Source organism: Chamaea fasciata, unplaced genomic scaffold (assembly GCF_029207755.1).
Source record: "Chamaea fasciata isolate MVZ Bird 193981 ecotype frontalis unplaced genomic scaffold, bChaFas1.0.hap1 SCAF_2, whole genome shotgun sequence".
NCBI lineage: Eukaryota > Metazoa > Chordata > Aves > Passeriformes > Sylviidae > Chamaea > Chamaea fasciata.
Genome location: NW_027094087.1, coordinates 83,226,980 through 83,248,193, shown reverse-complemented (window position 1 = coordinate 83,248,193; position 21,214 = coordinate 83,226,980). Strand labels below are relative to the sequence as shown.

At 36.8% G+C, this 21,214-nt stretch overlaps 1 protein-coding gene across 3 annotated transcripts in view; it reads right to left on the bottom strand.

Moving 5' to 3' along the window:
- HERC2 (HECT and RLD domain containing E3 ubiquitin protein ligase 2) overlaps positions 1–21,214 on the bottom strand; it is a 103,093-nt gene that overhangs the window by 49,338 nt on the left and 32,541 nt on the right. For all 3 annotated transcript variants that reach the window (XM_066176515.1, XM_066176517.1, XM_066176516.1), the window contains exons 11-39: positions 20,754–20,942; positions 19,986–20,137; positions 18,997–19,154; positions 18,440–18,553; positions 16,833–17,084; positions 15,770–15,963; positions 15,038–15,238; positions 14,161–14,389; positions 13,963–14,087; positions 13,383–13,561; positions 12,262–12,446; positions 11,741–11,896; positions 11,291–11,476; positions 10,305–10,475; positions 10,095–10,198; positions 9,838–9,988; positions 9,024–9,238; positions 8,022–8,154; positions 7,798–7,925; positions 7,480–7,675; positions 6,745–6,881; positions 6,065–6,238; positions 5,838–5,974; positions 5,605–5,756; positions 4,993–5,184; positions 3,976–4,163; positions 2,202–2,394; positions 1,421–1,603; positions 670–854 (exon numbers count right to left, since the gene is read on the bottom strand). In XM_066176515.1, coding sequence (XP_066032612.1) covers positions 670–854; positions 1,421–1,603; positions 2,202–2,394; positions 3,976–4,163; positions 4,993–5,184; positions 5,605–5,756; positions 5,838–5,974; positions 6,065–6,238; positions 6,745–6,881; positions 7,480–7,675; positions 7,798–7,925; positions 8,022–8,154; positions 9,024–9,238; positions 9,838–9,988; positions 10,095–10,198; positions 10,305–10,475; positions 11,291–11,476; positions 11,741–11,896; positions 12,262–12,446; positions 13,383–13,561; positions 13,963–14,087; positions 14,161–14,389; positions 15,038–15,238; positions 15,770–15,963; positions 16,833–17,084; positions 18,440–18,553; positions 18,997–19,154; positions 19,986–20,137; positions 20,754–20,942 — 4,959 coding nt within the window. The remainder of the gene's footprint in view (positions 1–669; positions 855–1,420; positions 1,604–2,201; positions 2,395–3,975; positions 4,164–4,992; positions 5,185–5,604; positions 5,757–5,837; positions 5,975–6,064; positions 6,239–6,744; positions 6,882–7,479; positions 7,676–7,797; positions 7,926–8,021; positions 8,155–9,023; positions 9,239–9,837; positions 9,989–10,094; positions 10,199–10,304; positions 10,476–11,290; positions 11,477–11,740; positions 11,897–12,261; positions 12,447–13,382; positions 13,562–13,962; positions 14,088–14,160; positions 14,390–15,037; positions 15,239–15,769; positions 15,964–16,832; positions 17,085–18,439; positions 18,554–18,996; positions 19,155–19,985; positions 20,138–20,753; positions 20,943–21,214) is intronic.

Sequence of the window (21,214 nt, the reverse complement as noted above, 5' to 3'; positions counted from 1 at the left end):
GCTGATAGCTTATCAAGGAAAGGAATAAGATGATCTTTTGTTCCCCAAGCCTTAAAATTTGGCAGTTATTCCATAATATAGTTTCTTTTCAGTCTCAAGTAAAAGGCACTAACAAGACACTAAGGAATGGCAAAAGAGAGGAAAAAAAAAAGAGAAAAAATTAAAAAGAAAGGATGAGAAAAGGGGAAAGATGACAAGGGAAATACAATACCAAAATAGGATGCAAAGATGTTGCTTCTTAAAAGAGATTGTAGTTTAAGTAATATTAACAGTTTCCTATGGAAAGAGGGACAGTAGACAACACATAATCTGGTAACTTTAAATGGAATTTAACTTCTTCCAAACCATACACCTGTTATTCTTTTATTTATTCAACTTATAGGACATTATTTGAGAATTTCTGAAGCAGAATTTTGGAACACTATTTTGACCTTTCTTTCAATAGAGCAAGGGAGTCCATAGTATCCCGAAGGCTCAAAATTCAAGAGATGTAAATTTAGAACAGTAAGTGCTAAATATAAAGAAAATGTTACCTTTTTTTCCCAGCTAACTAAAAACTGACTTATGGACATCTCCCAGCTGTTTTGTAAAATACACCTTTCTTTTCAAGACAACTAAAGTCTACTCATTTTATTGCCTATTGAAGTAATTTGGAAATACACACATTACCTGTCTCTGTAGTGAAGCAGCAGTGAAAGATTCATGCCCCTCAACAATTTTCATTAGCAAAGTTATCCACTGAGATGTACTAAGAGTGCTGCACATCTGAGGCATGAGTGCTATGCTTCGAATGAATCCCAACGTGCACCAACTCCTATGCTGTTCTTTATAAACTAATTTATTTGGCAAGGAAGCTAAAAACAAAAAGATATATACATGTAACAGTTGATTTTTTCACCAGCTATGTAGTTCTCTGTATGCTATATGGGGCTTTTCTGGACAAATCAGAACACCAAGCTATTTCACTGTCTTTACATGATCTATTAATTTCAATTTTAGAGCCTGTAATTTATTTTATTAAACATGCCTTTAAAACAATTCTCATCATTACACTGCTTCCTCATTCCAAAGCAGTTAACAGCATTACTTCTGAAAATACAAAAACTCTACAAAAAGGAGTATAACACACCCAGTCGTACTGTTGTTGCCAAGCACAAAAAGGCTGCCAATAAATTAACTGTCAAAGTCAACAATTCACATCTCGTGCATTTCTTCTGCTTTTACTGTTTATATTCTAAGAATGCACAGAATCAATTATAGTACCTTTAAAAATAAGGATTTTAAAAGCTCTGAAAATGCATTTTCCAGCCTTTAGCCTTAAAAGAATTAAAAACTAGTAAGAAAAGATTTACAAACTTACAAGACACAAAGCACAAAACAGAAGCACACAACTCAACCAGACTGTTGCTGTGTAATATACCTGATTTATCTATTGTTCCACTCTCCACAAGCATACGGAGCAGACCACACAAAGTCCGAGTAGCATCACTTTGCATGACTTCAGCATGGACACCAGCAGAGAGACACAGTGTCTGCAACAGGTTCACAGTACTTGTCAGCATCATGGAAGTAGGGTGGAGATTCCTCTCAACTTGTTCTCCTTCTGAAGGGAGACACAAAAGGCAAAGGAACACATTAATATTGAGTTATTTTATTTCACAAAGGTTTTCAAACAAACATTATGTAAATGGTTTGTCATAAATATCTACTCTGAAATCATCTGACCTGACGATTCCTTATTGCCAACTCTAAGAGCAAAATATAAACCAGGTACTTTGCACACATATTCTCAAGTTTTTCTCTAGCAGTACCCAGTTGAAAGGAATTCCAAAGTATTGCCAAGAACAGGGAAACACTCTGACTAACTGTATAATTAAGCCATATAAAAATCCCACTTCAGAATGCTATTAACATATGTTAAAATGTATACCTCCAGGTATCTGCAACTGAAACTATTTCAACTGAACAACAGTATTTTCTCTGACCCGTGAATATGCAACAAAAGTGACACCATCTTGTCTATCTTCCTTTCTCACAGTAAAGTTATATTAAGAAAGATTCTGGTCAGAAGTGTACACCTATTAAATAAATCTTCTTTGATGAAGCACTTGCTCCTGTGAAAAAACTATTTTATATTACAAGATACCAATTTTAAAATTCAACTAAAACTGTGCCTCCACTTTTATAATTTTTTTTTTTACCAGAATCATCCTCAGTATCTGAATCCTCTGTTGTGGGCTGCGTTGCAGGTGGTGGCTCAGCTAGTTTGAGATCATATTTTCCCTCCTTTCCCATTCTGTAAGAATTTGTACTTCCAGTGTCCCACTGCACTCTAATCCAGCCATCTTCTCCCAGTTCTCCGATCACACGACCCAAACCTGGTGTGGGTCCATCCTGACAAGAGAGAGGTTCAAATTACTCAATCAACAACACTAATTCATACCCAAAGCTCATAAAATAATAATGCAATTGCTTCTTTTTGCTGCTAACCCAATGATAAGGCAGTATACATTCAATGAGGTTTCAAAAATTAGGCATGAAGTTCGAAAGCATTTCACAATTTTCAAAACAATTACCCCAGTAAGCTGCATATTTGGACAGTCACAAATAGATTTTTTTTTTTTAATTATGTCTTACATAAGTAGAAGTTATGTCTTACATAGTTGGAAATGTATACTAAAATAGCAAATATTAGTTATTTCCTGTTAAGTGGTGAACTAGCAGAGTCTCACTAAAAGAGAATTTTAAACATCTCCAAAAATGAAGCTGAACAAATAATTAACGTATTTCATGTTAATTCTCCAAGGCTTTTGTGGCAAATGGTCAGAATTGCACAGCATTGCTGTAAGACAGTGAAGGATTGATAAAGCTGGTTGTGAAAAACACAAGCTGGGCCTCTTGCTTATCTCGCACCTAGTTCCAGCAAGGCCTAAGAACAGAGTGACATCTGGAGTGACATGGAGCTCTCATGTTTCAGTGAGGCACAGAAGGGCACCTGGGCCCAACCCAACAGACACACTCCCTTCACCCTGGAAAACAAGCCTGTTATAAACCCAGTTCATACAGGAGATAAGGATGCACACAAAGACCCACTGATCAAGGTCAGAGAGCCCCTACTGCTGCCTCAGTACATGGAGGAGGACCAAAGTGTTTGTTCTACCTCTTTTGTCAACTATAAATTCAGACAAAGTGTAACAGAGACCCTCATTAAGCGCTATTATTAACTTAGGCACCTCTCAGGATGCAGATGAAGGAAAACATGGGATGTGTAATAATGTATGTATGGCCAAAGTCACCAAACCCCACCTATAACATGACTGTTCCACCCCATTGGGACAGGCCAAAATCTACAGCGTAGAAGAGTGGCTTCAGGGGCAGAAAGGACTGGAGGGGGAAAATTCTGCCTGCTCAAGATCTATTGACAGACTACATCTCTCTTCTTTTCCCAAACAGAAGCCTTTATGTGAGCTTTGCATCTCCAACAGCACTGCAGCACACCCAGGAAGAGTAATTCACATACACAGAGATACAGATGTGTGTCACAACGCTTACTAAGACTCTGTACTTATCACCAGCAATCCTGAGCCTACTTTTCTGGTGCTTCAATTAACCACACTATTTGTGAATCAGGATCATGCAAGCCCTCACTGAATCCATCAGACCTATAAAACGGCACTGGTGAACTGCATTATTTGTGCTTCTGTGCTCAGGGAAGTTCTCCTCTGAACCCAGCCAGACTTACAATGCTAAACTGGGCTGCAAGCAGAAATTAACCAGCTGCAACCAGCCCCTCTGACGTCTGAGGATCAGCTGGAATGCAAGGTTTATTTTCTGGTAAATTCCTATATCCTTAATTCAACATTTTTGGAATGTAAAATGCCCTTAAGTTTGATTGACCAGAAACTTTAGAGACAGTCTACTGAACAGGGACTTTATATAAGAACGCACCCAAAATGTGTATAAAAGAAGTTGTACCTGATCACCCCACTTCCAGTCAACCCCTCTCACCACCCTGGTACCAATTTTCATCATGGCTGCCAGCTCTGGTCCAGAAACAGGGAGCTGAACAGGCGTAGTTTCCTTTCTTGACTCTTCTAGGACCGTGGCAGAAGCCCCATGAGAAGAGGCAATCATATCTTCTTCAATGTTATCAGAACTGGGTCCTAACAAGGAAAAAAACACAAATGAGATTAAATCCAGCTATACATGTATATCCGTACCTTTGTCACACAAACTTACAGGCACATAAACTTTGTAATACAAAAGCAGTAACAATCAGGGACACTGACTAGCAGGTGCTAAGTCAAATGACCTTTCGGAAAACTGGGATGCAATGGTTTTGAATGCACAGGAATTGAAATATTTAATTTTGAACAAAGAAACAAGTGACAGATAAGATACATTAATAATAACAACTCCATTGGCTCAATGGTTCTACAGACATAATTTTTTTAAAAACTTTTGATGCACACTCCAGTTGAACACAAGTTACAGGAACAAATGTTTGCTATCATCTAAGGAAACAGAAAAACCATGGCAATTTGAATCATAGCAAAACACACCAGAGAACTTCTGTAACAGAACAAAAAAAGCCTCAAGTTTAAATATGCAGACTGGAAACATTTTTCTTAAGTAGAACAAATGAAATGGAGTGTAGAAAGTAGGCAGTTTTTACTACTTTAATTTTAAATTTTCCATTTTTAATTTATTTGCAAAAGCTACACCAAAACTACGCATTAACTGAAATTTTAGCAAAGGATGGTCAAAGCAAACACTTAAAAAAATAATGACTGAATAAAGGCTGCAACTAAATTAATCTCCCCCTCAATCATGCTTGCAGATCTGTCTTTTGTATCAGGGTAAAGGGAAATAGCATTAAGCACTATCTTCAAGCAGCAAAGTGATTCTGCAATTTGGGTACACAAACAGGTAAAAAACACAGGAGATTCGCAAAACAAGTGCTTTCTTCCAAGTAAGAAAGAAGAACTGTACCTATCAACCGCAGTGTGGTTTGTGTCAAGGCCAGCATGCCAGAATTGAGGAGGAGGCTCAAGGTATTCGCGCCATGCTGCAGCGTCAACATGTTCAGCATGACCAACAGAAAACGTGCTTGTGGAATCGTTCCAAGACTTGGTCCTGCTGGATTCTCATTAGTAATTGTTTGAAGAGGAACAGGCTGTAGACCTAGTTCAAATGTAAAATAAATAACAAAGTCAGCTGACATTGAGGAGCTACAATAGAATAGGTTATAGATTTGTTTGAATGATGGTTTAAAATATTTTCATTCCCTGCCTGGCTTTGAGAACTTACAAGCAGAAGTTCCAAGAAGCTGATTATAATTTGTATTTTAATGCTAAAATGTTACTAATGAGTAATCAATCACCTGTTGCTGGGAAATCAGCAATATACTCAAACATTGAAAAGTGAATTAACGGGGGGTCAAGGTGGGAAGGTTGGAACAACACACAGAAATAAAGTAATTCTCAACACATATCAGGGGAACAGATTTCAACATCCTAATCATAGGGAACTTTAAAAAAATAAGCAACAGTATTGCTATTAAACAGCTTTCTCCACAGAAAACAGCAACAAGATGAGATTCACCTAGCTCTTTAAACTTTGCATTAGCATCTAGCAAGATGTTCCGGACATTCTGAATAGCCCAGGCATACAACTTCCCAAAAGTTACTTCCAGCAGCATTCTGTTAAACGGTGGGATCAGATCAACATCCTTCAAGCAGTCAGTAAGAGGCTCCCTTCAAAGAAAAACAACAACAAAAGTAAGTATTGTTTTCTTATTAAAGAATTGTGGAAGCAAAAGGAACAAGAAGTTTTACCCTATATTGGCTCCTTCTGGAATAAGCCTCTGCCATCCACAGAACACAGCATACTGCACAGATGGGAGCAAAAAATTTTTAGCTGACAATTTCAGAATAGTGTCTATTCCCTCCAGACGAACTTCTGCTCTTTCCAACTGTCAAAGAGAAAAAACAAATTGTCATACTTATGTAAACTGCTAATAACTGTCATAATTATGTAAGTGGCACATTTTCGTTCATGTTACCTGTTTCAATAAACATTTTCTCATTTTTTCTACATCCACCGGCTCTTCTTTAAGTGCAAATTCAACAATGGTGTTAAGGAGGGCAGACTGTGGATACAAGCCTTGAACATTTTGCTTCAGCCATTTGTATTTGTGGACGCCTGTAACTGTACTCAAAATTGGCTGCCACTTATCCTGCAAAAGAAGAAGGTAGCAAGTTAAAACTTTTTAAAACAACTTTAAATTCTTGAAAATATAAGTTATTTCATGCAAAACAATTTCCAAATTTAAAATACTGGGGGGCCTGGGGGAAAAATGAAAACTTCTTCAAAGTCAGGAAAAAGCTTAGTACTATTTTAACTCATTATCTCTACTGCTACATAAAATTTCAAATGCGTTAATGTTCAAAAAAAGGAGGAAGTAACCCATCGCAACATTTTATTTTGAAATGAAGCTTTATTTAAGATCATCAATAATTTAAAAATTAGAGAAGGTATCTTTACATATGCTAAATACATAGTACAACCTTGTTTTTAAAAATCATTCCAGGCTTCACTGAAACAACATGTCACACTTAATTATACATCCCAAACATCATTATCAGCACATTAAATGTCAAGTTATGGCAATCATGCTTCAGCTCATTCTTTTTTCTCTTGTTGTTTTTATTTTCAAGGGTGATTCAAAATCTGATATCCTACCTTGGGTGATTTGATTGGTATGGGCTTTTTATCTATAGGTACAGGACTGTGAGGTACCACACAAGATTCTTCTAAATCACTCTCTTCATTTCCTATTTTGGATTCTTCTACATCAGCAGATTCAGATTTTTTAGGCACTATAAAAAAGAAGTACTATTTTTTCATGCAGTCTGATTAGATTTTACAGCGTCACATCTTTAGGTTTGCATGGTAATCTAAGCGCACAGAATACTTAAGATATGTCTGTGGTAAAATGGAAATGTATCCTCTGTAAACTTTATGTCCAGCTATTACCAAATTAACTCTGGTATTACCTGCAATATGCTTTTATCTTTAACGACAAACTTGTAAAGTCCTTTGGTGTCTGCTCATCACATTAATTTACTTCCGGTTAAATCACTGTTTGACTACACTTTAATAAAACATGATTTCTAAAAAGATGTCACTTCCACTGGAATGTTACTAAAATCAGTTCAGAGGGTCTGATATTGAAGGATTATTTTAAATACACTGGAACATGAAGAAACACGCCTCAACTAAACTTGACATTTTTGTTTGCCAGTTCTTGTGGTAGGACCTGACAGGCAACCACTGGTTTAGGAAACCTTATGAAAAAGCAGCAGAAAGCAAATGGTTTTGATGCATTATCTAAGCAGAGTCTCATAGAGCAGTAAACCTTGAAATAAGATGGATTTTCATTGTTTCAAAGAGAATACAACATTAATTCTGCCTTACCTCTTTTTTTCCTTTTTTCTCTAATGATTTTCTGAGCTACCCTTCGCCACCGGGGCAAGGAACTAAGGAGTTTAAACTTGGACATTATAGAGAGATCATTGCAAACTGCAGGACGCAGCTCATTGAATAAGAATCTCAAACGCTCAATGACAGGAGCACAAACTTCCTTGTAAGAACGCCCCTGTTCCTGATGTGTCTACAAAAGACATTGAAAGATCAAATTATTGTATAATACACAATAAAATGAACAATACATAACTTTTCAATATAACACTTCAAATTAAAATTAATCTTAACATCAGCAGCTAAGAGGCTTACCTTAATCAGTGAGCATTTTGCTTGGTAGACAACACGACACACATCCACTACAGATTTTGGTAAGGTTTTGTGCTTTACCTGGTCAACTCCAAGGGTACCAGGATGAACAAGAGACAGTGCTACATGACCTTAATGGGAAAAGACAATGTTTGAATATGCATTTCCAAAACCATGCGTGGCAGAGTTCAAACTGGTCAAAACAAACACATCACAAGCCTACCTACCCAAATCTTCATGCTTTAGAAGACAACACAGTAACAGACGTCCTACTTCTTCCACAGGATGCTCAGGAGGGAATGTGATTGGTGTTGTTAAGTGACACTGTTTACAGTATCTCTCTATTTGACACAAGAAATCCTAAGAAAACACACAACAGCCTCTGTTTAACTTCGGTTTTAAAATACAATGAAAGGATTCAAAATACCACAGGCAGCATTTAAATACCACTGAATAATCTCCACAATCTGAACTAACATTCCTGAGATACAATAGGCAGTATGTGCAATTTAACACACAGCAACTACAACTCAATACTATAAATACCCTAAACCCTTCCTCCTGTATGAAGAGCAACATGACTCAAAGAATAAAGCTGCTACTACTTTGATCTCTTCATGCGACAGTCAGGTCACCTAACACTATTTTCAATTGTCTTCTGATAAATCATGATTCACCATTATCAATATTCCCAAAGACCTATTTAGGTTTTTTTTCATAAAGGAGCTGAACTCAAAGGGTTAGAAAATCTAAATGTATTATAGAAGATAGTGATCCATGTAAATCACAGGGTTTTTCATAATATCCACAATTCCAACCTGAACCTCAAGGCCCAAAGGGATTTTAAGACAAAAGCATACGTGAATCCGAAACATAAAATACATTTGCATCTTGAAAAAAAACTCCATCTTAGTTCAACTGGAGGTGAGCAGGACCTCTGCATGCTACTGAAACCTGACATGAGAAGTAATGCATTACTAATTTTTTTTGTAAGAATATTCAAATTTTTTAGTTCTCCCACTCAAAAATTTGGAAAAAATAACATACTGTTGTGTTATTAAGTAAAATATACACATTCTATCCATTAGTAGTACTCAACCATTCCTTTCACAAAAAGTAATTCTGAAACAACTTTTTCAATTGTTTTGCTATAACCTTTGGAGAATTTTCACCACCACTATCACTTGTCAGAAAGAGAACGAGTGTGCACAGAACTACTGAGGGCTTACCTTCACAGTGTGATCCTGAATATTATTATCTGCAATAGCTTGGAGAAAGGGTTGTGAATGGTCACTCAAAGTTAATCGATGTGTATATAGTTTTGATTTATTTGGGGTAGTGTTACCAGGTGAACTGCAATGGTCTTCATCTTTTTCCTCATTGTAACTGTAATGAATCTGACTAGTTTGCAAGCCTCCAGAAAAGATTGATGACTTCAACCATTCTAAAATAAAGAAAACATGAGTAAATATTCTGATCAAAGACTAAACTACCAAGACTCAATTTCCTCTAATAAAATGCATTCAAAGGCTTCAACAACACTTAGCAAGTTTCTCATCTGCTGAAACTTTTTCACAGGAAAAGAAAAGGGTCTGTAACCAAGAAACAATTAACTAACAGGACAACTGGCATATGTTTAGAGGTTTAGGGCCTTAGCAATTTTTCCACTATTTATATTGAATTATACCTTCTATTCACCAAACCAAAACACCCAATAAGAAAACATCCAATGCCACATGATCTAGGCACTCTTAACTGACAACAAATTGGTGAGATAGGAGACTGTGTAGCATTTCCAATTTTATGTTGCATACTATGAAATGCTAAATTCATAATTTCAAAATTACCTAATCCCTATTTAAATCTTGCTAAATTACTGAGATAAGTGTGGTAGTTAAAGTTAAGAATAAAGAACTCCTACAGAAGATATCAAGACAAAAGAAGTGCTAAATGTTCAGTTAACTTATTTGTCCTTTGTCTTTTCCTTGCATGCTTTGACAAGTATTTATCACTTATTAAAGCTCAAAATAACATCCTGCTTACTGGCACATTCAATTTCCAGAGGAGAAAGTGGTGTGCTCATTGCCAGGTAGGAAGCATGCAGCCCAAGGAGAAGACCCAAATTCCGTTCTGTGTCTATCAGAGGCGATGACAAAGTGCTGAGATCTGGCGTTGTAATCACTTCCTGGTCAGGCTGCACAAAAGAAATAGCAATTGTAAGCTACAACTGAGCTCCAACAAGAAATCTGACATCAAAGCAGTGCTTTAGTAAGCATTTACCCATTAGTAACATTTTTTACCTCTATATATTGACCAACACAAAAGGCGTGCATTGATTCCCGTGTGTCCTCAAATTGCAAAGCAGCTTCCAAAGCAACAACTGGGTCCTCACCAGCAAACTGAGCTAAAGAAAAAATGAAGTAGTCAATACAGTATCTAAAAATCTGTTAATTCCACCTGGTTTTGAAACAAAAGTAACTTGTGTCTTTAAGTCAAATGAAAATTCTCACCAAGTATGCTACTGCCAGTTAAAGACTGGGTTTGGAAGTCCTTTATGTCATACACTTTCCCATCGATCACTGTCCAAAATCCTCCGTCTTTGTTGTGATTCTCTAGATCAGCCTTACGTATAAGTGTCACCTCCTCATTATTTCTGCAACTCTGACCAGTAAAAAAGGAACCTATCCATATAGAACAGAAGAGAGAATTTATCAACATAAAATCAGAAAGTAAGGGATTTTTTCTGAACACTCTTCTAATAGTTGCCTAATCCAGTTCCTCACATCTGTTCAAAACCTGCTTATTATTTTATATGCTCAGAAGTAAAAGTGGCTATTAATATGTTCCTGTCTACATATTGTGCAATTAAATTGTCTGAATACTGTGTTCTTCTATGCACTAATCTTTCATGTCACCTAGCATTGCCCAGCTATATGGCTGTTTTGTGGGGAGGTGGAGCAGAACAAATCAGTTTTCTGGTAAATCACTGTTCTAATTGCTTCTTCCTCCAAATTACTTTGGTTTTATTACTCACTTGCCTGCAAGGAATTTGCTGTGTATTTCATTTCAGCTTGAATCTAGATTATTTTAATATCAAAGAAGCCTCTCTTTTGACCAGATACAGCTCATATTACAAAGTGCCTTGAGAAAATAAAATTTCCTTATTTCAAAGCTTTCACATTACTCATCCTTTGTATTACAGACAGAATTTAGTAACAAAATGCTTAGATACACTACTCAGGTTTTCACTGCAACTTCCTTCACTCAAAATGTGAAATGATGCGAACTACTTCTTGAAAAAGCTGCATCTGTACTCTGCCTAATACTACCTCTATAAGTAACTTCCTTAAGAATGTACTGACAGAAATAAACACTGCCTTATGACTGCCATATAATTTGGTTAATGAAACTTTGTACTGTCAAGTAGGATTCCCTTCCTGAGAGTTGTTCATGAACAGCTCTCATGAAAGTAGTCCAGATGCTGCTAAGTTCATACCCATTATTCCTGGCCATGCTAAATCCTCATTGTCATCCCTTTCCTTTCCAGGGGCTAAGTGGTTAAATCTGTCTAGATGTTCCAGCAAGCCAGCCAACAGAGGGATAGCACCAGCTTCCTGCATTAATCCAGCGTTTTTGCTGAGGAGTAGCACTATAGAAACCACCAGTTCTGGAAGAAGAATGCCTAAAACAAAAAACAAACACAGAAGATACTCACATTTAGTTCAAGTTCTACATTCATTGCACTGCAGAAGTAAATCACCATTAATATATTCTGCCCTCGACTAGTGTTCAGTACAAAGCTCTTGCCTTTCTCACTGGATTTTCCCTCCTTCTCTCCCATTAACCAAGAAATTGAACTGACTCCTTCTTAGAAATTTAAAACTTTCAAGGAAGTCTTAAAATGCCATGGAAGGGGAAGAAAAGAGGACAACAAGTAAAAACCTACCTGTTAAATCTCCATCCACGACACAAGATACTTCTGCAAAATGCCTATGACTACTACAAGCAATGCTGGTTGCCACAGGAAGTATATCACCAATGTGAGTGCATAGAAGAGCAGTGTATTTCTTCAGCAAAGAACCAACACCTAATAGGTCAGGACCTGTATAAAAATAAAGGAAGAGCACAGAAAACCATCACATAGTCATATTTAGGAAACAGACTCCAAAAGTTGACATACTCTTCGAAATTATGCCACTTGATATTAGCCCGAACTTAAGAAATCATAAATTTTTAAATATTTTAAGAAGTTTATTATCTAGATCCCATTACCTATCCCCATAAAAAATTTCACTTACAGGAAACAAGATAAACTAACTACTTTCAAACACTGCTGAGACAGCAACCAGGCTGATAAATGCAACAAGAAGATAAACTAAAGAAAGAAACTGCTATCCTGTGAAAACCGTTACAGAAATACTTGGGGAGGGGGTCAGAGGTTCTCTGCTTTTTAAAATTAAAACTTACTGTATGTATTAGGGACCTGGCCAACACAATCTGCTGGGTAAAGTTTGCTAACAAGCAGACGCTGAAAACGGAGCAACAGGTCCAGAGAAGCAGATCTCTCCTTGCTATAAAGTTCTTGCTCCATGCAGGAAGAAATGCGACGAGCAACATCTTTCAGTTTGGCAATTGTCTGTGAAGCGATGTTCCTGAGTGGTTTAAAAGTATCACTTATGAGGAGCTCAGAGTGAAGACAGTCCACAGTCCATGCGTTAAGCTTTTGCTACAATTTTGCATAAATATATAAGAAACCTGTGTGAAGTTTCTATGCAGAACTTTCACTTCTTTGCACTGTAGTGCTCAAAAAGTCAGTGGTTTTGTGGATACATTTTAGTTACCAGGATTTGTAAAATATCTCAGGTTTGTGCTTTTTGTAATCACTCGCTACAAAACACAATCTGACAATCTTCAGTGAGAAGCTTCAGTGAAAGCCATGACACTACATAGCTCAAAAGAGTCTCAGTATTGATTAAATTACATGGTTGTCACCACAATTAAGTGAAAAAGTACAGCAAATTTCTTGGTAAACTTGTAATTATTTCCTGCTATACATCCTATATGCTAAGTACTCCTGTAGCTCCTCTGGCTCATATAAAGCAGCTTTGTTCTCAGCACCCTAATTGGTCATCCATTTACAACTCTCAGTCAAGAATATGAAATTGAGGTTTCTTCCTCACTTACAGTCTCCTTGAGGCAGTTCTAAATAAATAGGACAAAGTACTCAGTTCTAAACAAATTTGTAGTGATTCTCACACTTTGTAAGTACAGTCTTTTAAACATTTGTCCTATACTTGGTACAAAATCTTTCAATACTTTTTTCAGAGAAGTATCAAAATCCATAAAAGCAAGGCAGCCTTTCTAAAATTAGGTAATTTAGTATAGAACATTGCTCCTTACCAAACATAACAGAGCAGAACTACAGATAAGTTACAAGAATGTTCAATATTTTGAATTTTGAGGAGCTAAAAATGCTAGCAAGAGACTTTATTTGCTAACCAAAATTAACCGTTGTTTAGCTGACTAGTTCATAGAATGTCTAAATACATATTCTGTACAAAAGTAAAAGACAAATTCAAAGTGATTACCTTAGTAACTGCTGAATTAACTGAACTAATGGTAAACTTTGTTTTCCTGCAGATTCATAGATTCCAGTGTTAATAAGGTCTTTGTCCAATGGAGTTCTGCTCCTATGAAGTGTTGATGCATTTGCTTCTTGTTCATCAATTTCTTTTTCTTTCTGTGCTTCTTTTTTTGCTTCAATATCCTAAAAGAGTAAACCAAGTTAAAGAAAGCACACAAACTTCCAGGATGATTACGAAACAATTTGCTAACAAGTATTCACGGTAGTAAGATACAGTTACTTTTACCTACAGCAAAAATGAAACAATTACTACCAAACAAAATGTGTATTATATATTCTGCAACAAGCACATGGGCACACTTTTCAAAAAACAATTATAACGTAAACAGAAGGGTGAACGGAGGGATGAGGGTTGTGAAGGCAAAAAAAAAAAAAAATAGAGAAACTCCACAAAACCATGGTGGACACATGCCAGTAGCTGCTACTCAGCTCACATCTGAAGGCACATTTACTCTTGCATTTATAAAAGTAACAAATCCAGTGCCCTGCAGAAGAACCTGAAGTGCAAAGCTGAAGAACCATACCTGAATTTCTGCCGTAATAGCAGCGTTCAGTGCAGACTCTAAGCCTCCGTCAGCCATCAGGCTGCCCACCAAGAGGTCAATCATAAATCTACGTCCTGGGCTTACATTCATCTCATTTCCTGAAACTAAGAATGAAAGAAGCTGTTAATGAAGTCAAAACCAAGGGCCAAACAAAGAGGCTTCAATGTGAGGACTGACCTGCACTGGGCAGGAGCGCAGAGAGCGCCCTGGCACGCTCCTCCGCCGTGGGCAGCAGCACAGACCAGCCGCTCTGCAGCACCGCCTGCGCCGCCGACTGCACCGTGTTGAGAACCCCGGCATTGCTGGCCAGTGTCACCACTGTCTGCTTCAGGCTGTTGAGCAGGATACTGCCCAAACCTAAGCCAAGGCATTCTGGATCCACCTGATGACTAATGGCAGCATGAAGCTGGAAAAAAAAGGGGGCAGTGGGAAAAAAGGTAAATTTTAATTAACAAGTCATATGAACTTGGTGGGGATGGGGAAAAGTCACTTCCAGAGCAAGTGAGTAAGTACCGTGACCAAGATACAAACTTTCACCTGCAAATCTGTAAAATTTAAGGGAAATACTGGCTTGCCTACATCCTGAATTTAAACCAATACTCAAAGATTACAGGATAAGATTACAGCTATAAGTCCCAAAGTTTGAAGTAAACCTAAAGAATAATCTAAGCTGTTTCTGCATCACTACATTATGCTGGGAAAAACAGCACATTTTCAGTGATTGTCAGACACCAATTAAAGAGGTCAGTCACTTTTAAAAATGGTATTTAAAATTCATAAAAATGCTCAAAATCTCTGAGTATACAAAGCTTTAATACATTTAGATACTGTTTCTATAGTTCATTCTTAATGAAACCCAGAAGCTGTCAAGAACAACAAAAAAAAACCACTAGATGCCAAATTTCAGAGAGTATAAAATGATAGTGTAGTTATTTCACTTTTTAAAATCAATAGAAGCTTTTTAAGGCACATTAAAGGTCATAGCTTCCATCCAAGCAATTTAGTGAAAACATTCAGCTCAACGACTGCTCAAAGTGTAACAAATTGAAGGCACCTGAAGTCTTAGAAGATTTAATGTTGCCACAGCCATGCACTCCTTTTCCTGAGGAGGGGGCCAGTCAGAGGATCCATCCATTCCCTCAGTCACTTGTCTCAGTAACAGATCCAGCTGCTCAAACGTCATAGGGCAAATATCCACCACAAAAGGTACCCGCAAGCCTATTGACCACTCTGAACATGACGACCAAGCAAAACTCTATAAATGGAAACAATATACAAAGTTCCACAGTTAGTTAATTTCTAACTGTGACACTGATTACAGATAAGAGTGTAAAGCTAAATCTGCTTTCAACCAGTAATAGATGGTGTGGAAATAATACCAGCACAACTGTTGAAAAGAATGCTCTACTTGCTTTGTTGTAAACATAAATAAAACCCTACTGATCCAGAACTCTCTTATAAAATTTTCCAATGTTGTCATACCCAGTCCAGATACCTCAGTATTTCTGCCACAGAAAACATTCTGCTGACAACTCCTCAACCGCTGTACCAGACAAAAGAAAACAGGTAAATAGCTACTTCTCAGAACACCCAAGAGGGAAATCTAATCACCCCTTTTGGGCAGAACAACTGAAAAAGACTTTTTGTTTTTCCCAAAGCCTTAATTTATTCAGAGTAAGAAAAAAAATACAGAAAGTTATGCAAATGCATAGTGAATAACCAGGATTAGAATACAGAACTAACCTCACTGGGAAGTAAAACCAAGTAATTCAAAAGTAAAACCTACCTGAGCAGGTCCACAAGCAATTCCAACGATATGCTTTGTGTCTAACCCCGGGAGAGCTGCGGGCTCTGGTTTAGTGATACGCAAAGTATCAAAATGCTGACACTGATCATTGCTTCCCCAGCTGTGCACTTCACTGTCTTCAGTCAGTGCTAAACAATGGGTAGATCCAGCTGCCACATCTATCACTTTCTTTCCTGGTAGGAAAGTTAGATATTGAAAATATAACTTAGATATTACAATCATTGACAGAAAAATAGCAGAGGTAAGGAAAACTACGTTAATTACAACCATGCCTAACTAGGAAATATTATGGATGCTATGAGTCTTATTTCTGCCTCAACAGAGGATGGGAAGAGTACAGCAAAGCATAAACCAAGAGACAGATAAGTACAGAATTTTCAAGTTAAAAAAAAAAATCTTCTACTTTGTGTCCCTTCTACTTAGAAACTTTTTTTGGGAAAGAGTTATTTAAAGATCTCCCATGAGAGACTGTAAAGTTATTCTCACTTTGATCATTCAACATATATGAATAACACTTTAAAGGAAAGACAAGGCAATAAAAAAGGTTTCTCTCCCATCTTCCCCTACAGAACCTCAGGTTTCTCACAAATGAAGGAAGTAATTTTCACTCCATTACAAACCAGTAAAAAGTCAAGCAAAACTTTATTGACGTTATTTGTTGTCTGTTATCTTCATTTACTCCATTCACCTGCCTTAATCTAAGCATATATTATATATATATTTATTTGCATGACAATGCAAACATACTTGCTTTAAATAAGCATTTCTGTTAACTTAATAAAAGAAAAGCAATAAGAATAAAGAGAACACAAGGCATGCAGCATTTAAAGTAGTCATAACACACTGTCTTTAAGTCTGCTAAAATCTTGCAGGTGTAAATGCAGAAGTGATGGGAAATGCACATTATTACCTTTTTCAATAGTACCAGCATAAAATATGACAGAGTACATGGTATCATCACTCACAGTAGAGTTCATCTGTGTTGGGTAAAAAGCTCCAACAACAGAAAGATCTCTGGAATATTTCCAACTCTGATAATTACCTTTCAAGCCTTCCAGCAGTTTGGGATATCGAACGTGCTCTTCCGTCCCATGCCCAAGTCTCTGATTGTCCCCTTTCCCCCAGGTGTAGACCTGGCCATCTTTGGTTAAAGCAATAGAGAACTGACTTCCACAGCGTACTTTCACAATGTCCAGATCTTGAAGCTTTTCTATCAACTTGGGAGTTTTGCAACCATCACTACCTCCTCTTCCCAGTTTTCCATAGTCTCCATCACCCCAAGACCACACCTGGCCTTTAAATTAGGAGAAAGAAAAAAAAAAAATTGTACTCCTTTTTTGTGTAATCAAGTCATCTGTATTAACAAGTAAGTACTTAAAAATCCAAGATTCTGTAACAAGCACAAATTTTAAACAGTGTTTTAAGAAAAGCAGCTCCAAAATAATTTCTAATTGTTTGTGACAATAAGAAAGAATATTTGAAAAATGTTCACGCTGACAAGAACTAAACATAAGAAGTGCAATGTATAACCTGCACTGAAAATCTATCAGTGTACAAAAAGTCCTTCTTAAAAATACATGAAGCATAGGATTTAGTGTAAATCAAGCAAGTTAAAAACGGCTTTATTGTTTAAAAGAACTTACAGAATGTTTTCCACATCAAATGGCCAAACTGTCTATTAAACCTATTTTTATTTTCAGTTTATATCATTCAAGCATTTCTCAAAATCAAATGAGATCACCACATCTATCATGTTCTTTTGAAATATACTACTAACTCTTAGTTCTGATAGGAATAAGTAGGAACTTAGAAACAGTCAAGTCATTCTGCATCTGCAGGAAATAAAATAATGGTTCAAGAATGGTAAACCCATGCATGTCCAAAATGAAACTCCCGTTTCCCATTCTGATGTATTTGCATTCCCTACTTGCATAAGCAGAATCCCTAACGTATTCTGTCTGATAAACAATGGAAGCATGCAAGGAAGAGACCAGAGAGAAAAGAAAAATTGATAAAATCTGAGTTTCCATTTCCTATATGAGTAAACATTTCAGTTATTAAATAATGCACATCATATTAACTAACTATAATTCAAAGAAAAAACTAACTTCCAAGAGCTATCTGCTTTCTAAAAGATGACTTTGGGGTTTAACCTCACACAATGAAATGCAGGTTTTGAATCTGCCTCATTCTAGGCACCTTGATCACGGATGTTGGAAAGATGAACTTCCATGCAGCTTCTCTTTGACACTCCCAAAGAGCTAAAAGAGACAGCTCTCCTATTCTGAATTCTGGCTCTTGTGACAACATGAAATATTTGCACTTATACAGTAACAAATAAAACTTAGACATATACACATATATGTATTATTTTGTGCTTCCATTACACATTTACATGAAATATATACCATAGCTCAATATATTTGCATATTCCTAAGGAACATACTGCATATCTATGCACGGAAATACCTCTGCAACATTATATGCAAAATGTATAAATGTACATATTTATCTCCCCATAAGGAATTTCAGCTTCAAATACTTACAGAATTCAAGCTGCTAGAAATAAGCATATCTGCAGTATAAATATATTCAAAGTAAAAGGAAGGACAGGTAACCTTACTTAATTTTTTTTTTTTTGCTACTAACCATTCTCAGTAACTGCAAGAGTCTGAGCATCTCCACTCCCACATGACACATCAATAACTTTGAGTCCTTTCAACCCCGTGACCAGCATTGGGATGGTCTGATCTTCACTGGAACCTTCAAAACAAAGTAGTTCTGTGAGAAGCAAAACCCAGAAGGCCTGACAGGTTTGTTTGTTTGTTTGTTTTTTGCCTGTTTGCTTTTGGATGTTTTGTTATGTGGGTGTAGGATGGTGCTGTTTAGCTTTGTTTTGAGATTTGAGTATCAGGACTAAGCTCCCTTATGATTTCTGTGACATCCAACAAAGATTTATTCCATGAAATAGCCTTAACTTCACAAGGAAAGGAACAGATAACACCACAGATTTTTCTTCTCCATTCAATTGCTTACTTCCAGATCACAAAGGCGATTTAATGGGTTTGAGACAATCCCTCCCATAATTATTTCAATTCACATGAAGCCACATAAGGTTCTCAAATCAGCTTCAGGTGGGATGAAAGATAATTTGCAACAGGCACTAAAATCTTCAACAACTTCTCTGAAGATACCAACCAACTCACCATGACCAAGCCTGCCATAGTTTCCTCGCCCCCAGGTATACAGCTCTCCTTCAGCAGTAATGGCTGCACTGTAGGTGCTTCCACATGCAATATGAACAACATGTTTCCCAGCTTGCTTCCCAGATAAGGCAGATATCATCTTAGGTTCCTCCAGAGGCCTATTTAAAGAGAAGGTGACATATTCCGCAAAAGGTGATTTGATGAGTAGTAGATAAAAGGTGTGACATACTCGTTAGAATTGCTGAATTCTACTTGCAAAGCTTATTATTAATCTGAAGTAACAACATATAAATAGAGTTAGAAGCTAAAATTAAGTTCAAACTGTTCAACAACATACAAACCACTGAAGGAAGGTCTAACAACTGCAACTTGTTTCCAGCTGAGTTCATGCAACATTTTTTAAAAATGTTTGCCTACTGTTACTGTTAAAAATACTACCTTTGTCTATTGTTAAAAATACTACCTTTAATTACTGTATCTGACCAATAATTTCATGACACTGATAACCCTTGTGTAATCTCTCTTGCTTTAGAGGGAATTCTGCACTGGGGGAAGACACTTAAAATCTCTAAAATATATGGATGTACACACCCTAGATAATACTGTTGTAGAGGACTGCTTCTACACAAAAAGCAGGAGAGTTATGTCTGGGAAAAATGGAATAATGTACAACACGACTGCATAAAAAATAATGACCCTGCTCCAACATGTGAGTCAACATTTCAGAGAAAATGTGCTCTAGATTCATAAAACCATTAATAAAAGGCCTAATAACACTGCTCACTACCACACCCTCAATTCAGAAAGTAGCATTAATAGAGAACTGGGAATATTCTAGACAGAGAAAATACGCAGGGAGAATGAAGGCACTGTTCAGAATAGAGCCAAATGTCAAATGCTGAACATTGCTTACATACACAACAAAAGAATTTTTTACTATGAATTCAGACCATTTGCAAATAAATGTTATGATTATTTCTAATACGTACACTGTATCCCCATGACCTAGTCTTCCACCATCACCACAGCCCCAAGAGAAAACTTCACCATTTGCTGACAAAGCTAGATAGTGATGCCCATCTGAATGTGCTGCTATCTTCACAATATTTCTGGAAGCTAGACTCTGCACCAGCTGTGGTCCCTGTAAACCAAACAAAAGCAAAATGCTTACAAAATCTGCTGACATTTTCCATCACATAGCCAGGTATACTTTTCCTATTTCCAGTTTTACCAAAACTTTGCTCTCAAATTAACGCGGTGAAGGCATGAAGAAAAATACGGTCAAATATGACAAAAGAAATGCTTTGAAGTTATTTTTCCCATTAATCTAGGTCTTGAGTACAAATGAAAATGGTGTTTATCTTAACATTACAGGATACTTTAGTGACAAAGACTTCTACTTACAGTATCTTCTTGTTTGAGAAACTACACAGCTTGGACACAGTTATATCACTAAAGTAAAATCCGTTTCATATCTGCTAATTTCTGAAGTTACCAAGACCAGCATATCAATAAAAGCAATTATCACGGTATCCATAACCTCTAGCCTGACAGAAATTACCGAATCCATATGCTCTTCATCAAATCAACCCAAGAGACAAACCCCACTACTTCTGCAACTTCAAATACAACAGTACAGAAAGCTTACAAAAATCAGCATGTCTCCATCGACTCTCCTAAGATCTGTAAATATTTAGAAGAAGAAACTTATGAAGTAATACAGAACGAATTTTTAAAAACACATAAAAAATTCTCACCAGTGTATCGCTGTTATATGCTTGTGTATAAACTCTTCCATTTCTAGATAATATCAGAAAACGTTTCTCTGCACAAGCAACCTGTACAACACCAAGGTTGGCCAGTCCTTCACACTGAATTGGACCGCTCACATTAGCATAATACTTCCAACCTATTAATCCCCAAGCAATGACTTCTTGCAGTGATCCCTAGGAAATAAGAAATTCTGTAAGAACTAAATTTTGAAACACACAGCTTAAGAAAATCCACAGAGCAAATTATTTTTAAAACCTTTATATGCCAAATACGTTCAAATCTGAGACCGTCATGCTTTCCAATACTCAATAAAACCTACCTAACTAGAAGACACCAAAACTAAAGACTTGAATGCATCATATTCAGTTCAGTCTGTTACTAAATGAACAACAAGTATGTATGGTAAGAGATTCAGAGATTTTTCAGGTAGGAAAGTCTGGCTTTA